Below are 10,000 nucleotides of genomic sequence, written 5' to 3' on the forward strand. Positions count from 1 at the left end.
TGGAGGTACAGTGCGTGAGAGAGGTGCCGCGGAGGAGAGCGTTTCATCGCTCACTCGTTCTCCCGTCCGCTAGCGAAGATTGGAGCGCAAGGACCGACATGGGAACGGATCAGAGTAGTGAGGAAGAGCAATTGTGGCCTCAGGTCCTTGCGAAGAACCGCTCTGGACGCAGGGTGCAGCCTCTGGCACCCTCACTGCATGAGGCTCACTACCAGCAGTCCGCTAGCTCGCCTGAAGACGATGAGGAACAAGCTACACCTCGTGCCGTGGGTCGCGCACCGCGAAGGTTTGTCGGCCCTCTTCCCCAAATACTCGACCCTTCCGCCGAGGAACACAGGAATCCGGCGGCCTCCGATGACAGCCGCTACGACGCAAGTGAGACCTTGGTATCGAGTAGCCGTCGACGGCACCCGTTGCGTGTCGTTGGGAATACCCATGAGCGCCTTCTCCAAAGAGACAGCTTTGAGAGTCCTTCCTCCACAGAGGAGGAAGACGAGAAAGGAACGCCGCTGCCCATCTGCCTTCAGCGGCCCCTCAAGCGGCACCATGGCCCACGACAACCAGAAAAACACCTGCAAGCCGTCGAGATTCAGCTAGCTGATGTGACGCCGCCCTCATCACCGTCGACGCCCCTCATTCCAATATACCTGTCCTCTCGCCCTGCACGAGAGACTGAAGCAACGTCTGCCTCCTTCCCCTCTGCCAACGACGAAGAACCGGAAAGCAGAACACCTTTCCAGCACGCGTTACCCGATCGCTCTATAATGCAAGGCCAACACCGAATCTGCTCACATCCTCATCGAACGGTGGAAAAGACAACAGCTTCCCTCCGTAAAGCGCAACGATCAGATAAACCAACAATTAGGGGCCGCAGCATCCGCGACAAGCGCGCGATCGAGGAAGACACCATCGGAGCCCATCACCCCGCCAAGGCGATCTCCCGCCCCCAGTACGCCAAAACACTTCAGGCACACATTCCTTCTACAACACAGCAGCCACCGCTGGAGAGCGCGCTGCAGCAGGCCGGCATCGAGAAGGAGCGCGCCGACCGCGGCGCCGTGCCGGAGCGGGCGCTGGGCGGCCCCGCCGACGAGGCGCAGCCACCGCTGGAGAGCGCGCTGCAGCAGGCCGGCATCGAGAAGGAGCGCGCCGACCGCGGCGCCGTGCCGGAGCGGGCGCTGGGCGGCCCCGCCGACGAGGCGCAGCCACCGCTGGAGAGCGCGCTGCAGCAGGCCGGCATCGAGAAGGAGCGCGCCGACCGCGGCGCCGTGCCGGAGCGGGCGCTGAGCGGCCCCGCCGACGAGGCGCAGCCACCGCTGGAGAGCGCGCTGCAGCAGGCCGGCATCGAGAAGGAGCGCGCCGACCGCGGCGCCGTGCCGGAGCGGGCGCTGAGCGGCCCCGCCGACGAGGCGCAGCCACCGCTGGAGAGCGCGCTGCAGCAGGCCGGCATCGAGAAGGAGCGCGCCGACCGCGGCGCCGTGCCGGAGCGGGCGCTGAGCGGCCCCGCCGACGAGGCGCAGCCACCGCTGGAGAGCGCGCTGCAGCAGGCCGGCATCGAGAAGGAGCGCGCCGACCGCGGCGCCGTGCCGGAGCGGGCGCTGAGCGGCCCCGCCGACGAGGCGCAGCCACCGCTGGAGAGCGCGCTGCAGCAGGCCGGCATCGAGAAGGAGCGCGCCGACCGCGGCGCCGTGCCGGAGCGGGCGCTGGGCGGCCCCGCCGACGAGGCGCAGCCACCGCTGGAGAGCGCGCTGCAGCAGGCCGGCATCGAGAAGGAGCGCGCCGACCGCGGCGCCGTGCCGGAGCGGGCGCTGGGCGGCCCCGCCGACGAGGCGCAGCCACCGCTGGAGAGCGCGCTGCAGCAGGCCGGCATCGAGAAGGAGCGCGCCGACCGCGGCGCCGTGCCGGAGCGGGCGCTGGGCGGCCCCGCCGACGAGGCGCAGCCACCGCTGGAGAGCGCGCTGCAGCAGGCCGGCATCGAGAAGGAGCGCGCCGACCGCGGCGCCGTGCCGGAGCGGGCGCTGAGCGGCCCCGCCGACGAGGCGCAGCCACCGCTGGAGAGCGCGCTGCAGCAGGCCGGCATCGAGAAGGAGCGCGCCGACCGCGGCGCCGTGCCGGAGCGGGCGCTGAGCGGCCCCGCCGACGAGGCGCAGCCACCGCTGGAGAGCGCGCTGCAGCAGGCCGGCATCGAGAAGGAGCGCGCCGACCGCGGCGCCGTGCCGGAGCGGGCGCTGGGCGGCCCCGCCGACGAGGCGCAGCCACCGCTGGAGAGCGCGCTGCAGCAGGCCGGCATCGAGAAGGAGCGCGCCGACCGCGGCGCCGTGCCGGAGCGGGCGCTGGGCGGCCCCGCCGACGAGGCGCAGCCACCGCTGGAGAGCGCGCTGCAGCAGGCCGGCATCGAGAAGGAGCGCGCCGACCGCGGCGCCGTGCCGGAGCGGGCGCTGGGCGGCCCCGCCGACGAGGCGCAGCCACCGCTGGAGAGCGCGCTGCAGCAGGCCGGCATCGAGAAGGAGCGCGCCGACCGCGGCGCCGTGCCGGAGCGGGCGCTGAGCGGCCCCGCCGACGAGGCGCAGCCACCGCTGGAGAGCGCGCTGCAGCAGGCCGGCATCGAGAAGGAGCGCGCCGACCGCGGCGCCGTGCCGGAGCGGGCGCTGAGCGGCCCCGCCGACGAGGCGCAGCCACCGCTGGAGAGCGCGCTGCAGCAGGCCGGCATCGAGAAGGAGCGCGCCGACCGCGGCGCCGTGCCGGAGCGGGCGCTGGGCGGCCCCGCCGACGAGGCGCAGCCACCGCTGGAGAGCGCGCTGCAGCAGGCCGGCATCGAGAAGGAGCGCGCCGACCGCGGCGCCGTGCCGGAGCGGGCGCTGGGCGGCCCCGCCGACGAGGCGCAGCCACCGCTGGAGAGCGCGCTGCAGCAGGCCGGCATCGAGAAGGAGCGCGCCGACCGCGGCGCCGTGCCGGAGCGGGCGCTGGGCGGCCCCGCCGACGAGGCGCAGCCACCGCTGGAGAGCGCGCTGCAGCAGGCCGGCATCGAGAAGGAGCGCGCCGACCGCGGCGCCGTGCCGGAGCGGGCGCTGAGCGGCCCCGCCGACGAGGCGCAGCCACCGCTGGAGAGCGCGCTGCAGCAGGCCGGCATCGAGAAGGAGCGCGCCGACCGCGGCGCCGTGCCGGAGCGGGCGCTGAGCGGCCCCGCCGACGAGGCGCAGCCACCGCTGGAGAGCGCGCTGCAGCAGGCCGGCATCGAGAAGGAGCGCGCCGACCGCGGCGCCGTGCCGGAGCGGGCGCTGAGCGGCCCCGCCGACGAGGCGCAGCCACCGCTGGAGAGCGCGCTGCAGCAGGCCGGCATCGAGAAGGAGCGCGCCGACCGCGGCGCCGTGCCGGAGCGGGCGCTGGGCGGCCCCGCCGACGAGGCGCAGCCACCGCTGGAGAGCGCGCTGCAGCAGGCCGGCATCGAGAAGGAGCGCGCCGACCGCGGCGCCGTGCCGGAGCGGGCGCTGAGCGGCCCCGCCGACGAGGCGCAGCCACCGCTGGAGAGCGCGCTGCAGCAGGCCGGCATCGAGAAGGAGCGCGCCGACCGCGGCGCCGTGCCGGAGCGGGCGCTGAGCGGCCCCGCCGACGAGGCGCAGCCACCGCTGGAGAGCGCGCTGCAGCAGGCCGGCATCGAGAAGGAGCGCGCCGACCGCGGCGCCGTGCCGGAGCGGGCGCTGGGCGGCCCCGCCGACGAGGCGCAGCCACCGCTGGAGAGCGCGCTGCAGCAGGCCGGCATCGAGAAGGAGCGCGCCGACCGCGGCGCCGTGCCGGAGCGGGCGCTGGGCGGCCCCGCCGACGAGGCGCAGCCACCGCTGGAGAGCGCGCTGCAGCAGGCCGGCATCGAGAAGGAGCGCGCCGACCGCGGCGCCGTGCCGGAGCGGGCGCTGAGCGGCCCCGCCGACGAGGCGCAGCCACCGCTGGAGAGCGCGCTGCAGCAGGCCGGCATCGAGAAGGAGCGCGCCGACCGCGGCGCCGTGCCGGAGCGGGCGCTGGGCGGCCCCGCCGACGAGGCGCAGCCACCGCTGGAGAGCGCGCTGCAGCAGGCCGGCATCGAGAAGGAGCGCGCCGACCGCGGCGCCGTGCCGGAGCGGGCGCTGAGCGGCCCCGCCGACGAGGCGCAGCCACCGCTGGAGAGCGCGCTGCAGCAGGCCGGCATCGAGAAGGAGCGCGCCGACCGCGGCGCCGTGCCGGAGCGGGCGCTGGGCGGCCCCGCCGACGAGGCGCAGCCACCGCTGGAGAGCGCGCTGCAGCAGGCCGGCATCGAGAAGGAGCGCGCCGACCGCGGCGCCGTGCCGGAGCGGGCGCTGGGCGGCCCCGCCGACGAGGCGCAGCCACCGCTGGAGAGCGCGCTGCAGCAGGCCGGCATCGAGAAGGAGCGCGCCGACCGCGGCGCCGTGCCGGAGCGGGCGCTGGGCGGCCCCGCCGACGAGGCGCAGCCACCGCTGGAGAGCGCGCTGCAGCAGGCCGGCATCGAGAAGGAGCGCGCCGACCGCGGCGCCGTGCCGGAGCGGGCGCTGGGCGGCCCCGCCGACGAGGCGCAGCCACCGCTGGAGAGCGCGCTGCAGCAGGCCGGCATCGAGAAGGAGCGCGCCGACCGCGGCGCCGTGCCGGAGCGGGCGCTGAGCGGCCCCGCCGACGAGGCGCAGCCACCGCTGGAGAGCGCGCTGCAGCAGGCCGGCATCGAGAAGGAGCGCGCCGACCGCGGCGCCGTGCCGGAGCGGGCGCTGAGCGGCCCCGCCGACGAGGCGCAGCCACCGCTGGAGAGCGCGCTGCAGCAGGCCGGCATCGAGAAGGAGCGCGCCGACCGCGGCGCCGTGCCGGAGCGGGCGCTGGGCGGCCCCGCCGACGAGGCGCAGCCACCGCTGGAGAGCGCGCTGCAGCAGGCCGGCATCGAGAAGGAGCGCGCCGACCGCGGCGCCGTGCCGGAGCGGGCGCTGAGCGGCCCCGCCGACGAGGCGCAGCCACCGCTGGAGAGCGCGCTGCAGCAGGCCGGCATCGAGAAGGAGCGCGCCGACCGCGGCGCCGTGCCGGAGCGGGCGCTGAGCGGCCCCGCCGACGAGGCGCAGCCACCGCTGGAGAGCGCGCTGCAGCAGGCCGGCATCGAGAAGGAGCGCGCCGACCGCGGCGCCGTGCCGGAGCGGGCGCTGGGCGGCCCCGCCGACGAGGCGCAGCCACCGCTGGAGAGCGCGCTGCAGCAGGCCGGCATCGAGAAGGAGCGCGCCGACCGCGGCGCCGTGCCGGAGCGGGCGCTGAGCGGCCCCGCCGACGAGGCGCAGCCACCGCTGGAGAGCGCGCTGCAGCAGGCCGGCATCGAGAAGGAGCGCGCCGACCGCGGCGCCGTGCCGGAGCGGGCGCTGAGCGGCCCCGCCGACGAGGCGCAGCCACCGCTGGAGAGCGCGCTGCAGCAGGCCGGCATCGAGAAGGAGCGCGCCGACCGCGGCGCCGTGCCGGAGCGGGCGCTGGGCGGCCCCGCCGACGAGGCGCAGCCACCGCTGGAGAGCGCGCTGCAGCAGGCCGGCATCGAGAAGGAGCGCGCCGACCGCGGCGCCGTGCCGGAGCGGGCGCTGGGCGGCCCCGCCGACGAGGCGCAGCCACCGCTGGAGAGCGCGCTGCAGCAGGCCGGCATCGAGAAGGAGCGCGCCGACCGCGGCGCCGTGCCGGAGCGGGCGCTGAGCGGCCCCGCCGACGAGGCGCAGCCACCGCTGGAGAGCGCGCTGCAGCAGGACGGCATCGAGAAGGAGCGCGCCGACCGCGGCGCCGTGCCGGAGCGGGCGCTGAGCGGCCCCGCCGACGAGGCGCAGCCACCGCTGGAGAGCGCGCTGCAGCAGGCCGGCATCGAGAAGGAGCGCGCCGACCGCGGCGCCGTGCCGGAGCGGGCGCTGAGCGGCCCCGCCGACGAGGCGCAGCCACCGCTGGAGAGCGCGCTGCAGCAGGCCGGCATCGAGAAGGAGCGCGCCGACCGCGGCGCCGTGCCGGAGCGGGCGCTGGGCGGCCCCGCCGACGAGGCGCAGCCACCGCTGGAGAGCGCGCTGCAGCAGGCCGGCATCGAGAAGGAGCGCGCCGACCGCGGCGCCGTGCCGGAGCGGGCGCTGAGCGGCCCCGCCGACGAGGCGCAGCCACCGCTGGAGAGCGCGCTGCAGCAGGCCGGCATCGAGAAGGAGCGCGCCGACCGCGGCGCCGTGCCGGAGCGGGCGCTGGGCGGCCCCGCCGACGAGGCGCAGCCACCGCTGGAGAGCGCGCTGCAGCAGGCCGGCATCGAGAAGGAGCGCGCCGACCGCGGCGCCGTGCCGGAGCGGGCGCTGGGCGGCCCCGCCGACGAGGCGCAGCCACCGCTGGAGAGCGCGCTGCAGCAGGCCGGCATCGAGAAGGAGCGCGCCGACCGCGGCGCCGTGCCGGAGCGGGCGCTGGGCGGCCCCGCCGACGAGGCGCAGCCACCGCTGGAGAGCGCGCTGCAGCAGGCCGGCATCGAGAAGGAGCGCGCCGACCGCGGCGCCGTGCCGGAGCGGGCGCTGAGCGGCCCCGCCGACGAGGCGCAGCCACCGCTGGAGAGCGCGCTGCAGCAGGCCGGCATCGAGAAGGAGCGCGCCGACCGCGGCGCCGTGCCGGAGCGGGCGCTGGGCGGCCCCGCCGACGAGGCGCAGCCACCGCTGGAGAGCGCGCTGCAGCAGGCCGGCATCGAGAAGGAGCGCGCCGACCGCGGCGCCGTGCCGGAGCGGGCGCTGAGCGGCCCCGCCGACGAGGCGCAGCCACCGCTGGAGAGCGCGCTGCAGCAGGCCGGCATCGAGAAGGAGCGCGCCGACCGCGGCGCCGTGCCGGAGCGGGCGCTGAGCGGCCCCGCCGACGAGGCGCAGCCACCGCTGGAGAGCGCGCTGCAGCAGGCCGGCATCGAGAAGGAGCGCGCCGACCGCGGCGCCGTGCCGGAGCGGGCGCTGGGCGGCCCCGCCGACGAGGCGCAGCCACCGCTGGAGAGCGCGCTGCAGCAGGCCGGCATCGAGAAGGAGCGCGCCGACCGCGGCGCCGTGCCGGAGCGGGCGCTGGGCGGCCCCGCCGACGAGGCGCAGCCACCGCTGGAGAGCGCGCTGCAGCAGGCCGGCATCGAGAAGGAGCGCGCCGACCGCGGCGCCGTGCCGGAGCGGGCGCTGAGCGGCCCCGCCGACGAGGCGCAGCCACCGCTGGAGAGCGCGCTGCAGCAGGCCGGCATCGAGAAGGAGCGCGCCGACCGCGGCGCCGTGCCGGAGCGGGCGCTGGGCGGCCCCGCCGACGAGGCGCAGCCACCGCTGGAGAGCGCGCTGCAGCAGGCCGGCATCGAGAAGGAGCGCGCCGACCGCGGCGCCGTGCCGGAGCGGGCGCTGAGCGGCCCCGCCGACGAGGCGCAGCCACCGCTGGAGAGCGCGCTGCAGCAGGCCGGCATCGAGAAGGAGCGCGCCGACCGCGGCGCCGTGCCGGAGCGGGCGCTGGGCGGCCCCGCCGACGAGGCGCAGCCACCGCTGGAGAGCGCGCTGCAGCAGGCCGGCATCGAGAAGGAGCGCGCCGACCGCGGCGCCGTGCCGGAGCGGGCGCTGAGCGGCCCCGCCGACGAGGCGCAGCCACCGCTGGAGAGCGCGCTGCAGCAGGCCGGCATCGAGAAGGAGCGCGCCGACCGCGGCGCCGTGCCGGAGCGGGCGCTGGGCGGCCCCGCCGACGAGGCGCAGCCACCGCTGGAGAGCGCGCTGCAGCAGGCCGGCATCGAGAAGGAGCGCGCCGACCGCGGCGCCGTGCCGGAGCGGGCGCTGGGCGGCCCCGCCGACGAGGCGCAGCCACCGCTGGAGAGCGCGCTGCAGCAGGCCGGCATCGAGAAGGAGCGCGCCGACCGCGGCGCCGTGCCGGAGCGGGCGCTGAGCGGCCCCGCCGACGAGGCGCAGCCACCGCTGGAGAGCGCGCTGCAGCAGGCCGGCATCGAGAAGGAGCGCGCCGACCGCGGCGCCGTGCCGGAGCGGGCGCTGAGCGGCCCCGCCGACGAGGCGCAGCCACCGCTGGAGAGCGCGCTGCAGCAGGCCGGCATCGAGAAGGAGCGCGCCGACCGCGGCGCCGTGCCGGAGCGGGCGCTGGGCGGCCCCGCCGACGAGGCGCAGCCACCGCTGGAGAGCGCGCTGCAGCAGGCCGGCATCGAGAAGGAGCGCGCCGACCGCGGCGCCGTGCCGGAGCGGGCGCTGGGCGGCCCCGCCGACGAGGCGCAGCCACCGCTGGAGAGCGCGCTGCAGCAGGCCGGCATCGAGAAGGAGCGCGCCGACCGCGGCGCCGTGCCGGAGCGGGCGCTGGGCGGCCCCGCCGACGAGGCGCAGCCACCGCTGGAGAGCGCGCTGCAGCAGGCCGGCATCGAGAAGGAGCGCGCCGACCGCGGCGCCGTGCCGGAGCGGGCGCTGAGCGGCCCCGCCGACGAGGCGCAGCCACCGCTGGAGAGCGCGCTGCAGCAGGCCGGCATCGAGAAGGAGCGCGCCGACCGCGGCGCCGTGCCGGAGCGGGCGCTGAGCGGCCCCGCCGACGAGGCGCAGCCACCGCTGGAGAGCGCGCTGCAGCAGGCCGGCATCGAGAAGGAGCGCGCCGACCGCGGCGCCGTGCCGGAGCGGGCGCTGAGCGGCCCCGCCGACGAGGCGCAGCCACCGCTGGAGAGCGCGCTGCAGCAGGCCGGCATCGAGAAGGAGCGCGCCGACCGCGGCGCCGTGCCGGAGCGGGCGCTGAGCGGCCCCGCCGACGAGGCGCAGCCACCGCTGGAGAGCGCGCTGCAGCAGGCCGGCATCGAGAAGGAGCGCGCCGACCGCGGCGCCGTGCCGGAGCGGGCGCTGGGCGGCCCCGCCGACGAGGCGCAGCCACCGCTGGAGAGCGCGCTGCAGCAGGCCGGCATCGAGAAGGAGCGCGCCGACCGCGGCGCCGTGCCGGAGCGGGCGCTGAGCGGCCCCGCCGACGAGGCGCAGCCACCGCTGGAGAGCGCGCTGCAGCAGGCCGGCATCGAGAAGGAGCGCGCCGACCGCGGCGCCGTGCCGGAGCGGGCGCTGGGCGGCCCCGCCGACGAGGCGCAGCCACCGCTGGAGAGCGCGCTGCAGCAGGCCGGCATCGAGAAGGAGCGCGCCGACCGCGGCGCCGTGCCGGAGCGGGCGCTGAGCGGCCCTGCCGACGAGGCGCAGCCACCGCTGGAGAGCGCGCTGCAGCAGGCCGGCATCGAGAAGGAGCGCGCCGACCGCGGCGCCGTGCCGGAGCGGGCGCTGGGCGGCCCCGCCGACGAGGCGCAGCCACCGCTGGAGAGCGCGCTGCAGCAGGCCGGCATCGAGAAGGAGCGCGCCGACCGCGGCGCCGTGCCGGAGCGGGCGCTGGGCGGCCCCGCCGACGAGGCGCAGCCACCGCTGGAGAGCGCGCTGCAGCAGGCCGGCATCGAGAAGGAGCGCGCCGACCGCGGCGCCGTGCCGGAGCGGGCGCTGGGCGGCCCCGCCGACGAGGCGCAGCCACCGCTGGAGAGCGCGCTGCAGCAGGCCGGCATCGAGAAGGAGCGCGCCGACCGCGGCGCCGTGCCGGAGCGGGCGCTGAGCGGCCCCGCCGACGAGGCGCAGCCACCGCTGGAGAGCGCGCTGCAGCAGGCCGGCATCGAGAAGGAGCGCGCCGACCGCGGCGCCGTGCCGGAGCGGGCGCTGGGCGGCCCCGCCGACGAGGCGCAGCCACCGCTGGAGAGCGCGCTGCAGCAGGCCGGCATCGAGAAGGAGCGCGCCGACCGCGGCGCCGTGCCGGAGCGGGCGCTGGGCGGCCCCGCCGACGAGGCGCAGCCACCGCTGGAGAGCGCGCTGCAGCAGGCCGGCATCGAGAAGGAGCGCGCCGACCGCGGCGCCGTGCCGGAGCGGGCGCTGAGCGGCCCCGCCGACGAGGCGCAGCCACCGCTGGAGAGCGCGCTGCAGCAGGCCGGCATCGAGAAGGAGCGCGCCGACCGCGGCGCCGTGCCGGAGCGGGCGCT

At 78.3% G+C, this 10,000-nt stretch overlaps 1 protein-coding gene across 1 annotated transcript in view; it reads left to right on the top strand.

Annotated features, from left to right (window-relative positions):
- Window positions 1-10,000, top strand: part of LSCM1_06860 (uncharacterized protein) — a gene marked incomplete at both ends in the record, with an annotated part of 14,964 nt that overhangs the window by 2,887 nt on the left and 2,077 nt on the right. Inside the window, one exon of the mRNA XM_067324263.1 lies at window positions 1-10,000. This exon is cut by the window's left edge and continues 2,887 nt beyond it; it is cut by the window's right edge and continues 2,077 nt beyond it. Coding sequence (XP_067179934.1) covers window positions 1-10,000 — 10,000 coding nt within the window.

This window comes from Leishmania martiniquensis, chromosome 15 (assembly GCF_017916325.1).
Source record: "Leishmania martiniquensis isolate LSCM1 chromosome 15, whole genome shotgun sequence".
In the NCBI taxonomy this organism is placed as follows: domain Eukaryota; phylum Euglenozoa; class Kinetoplastea; order Trypanosomatida; family Trypanosomatidae; genus Leishmania; species Leishmania martiniquensis.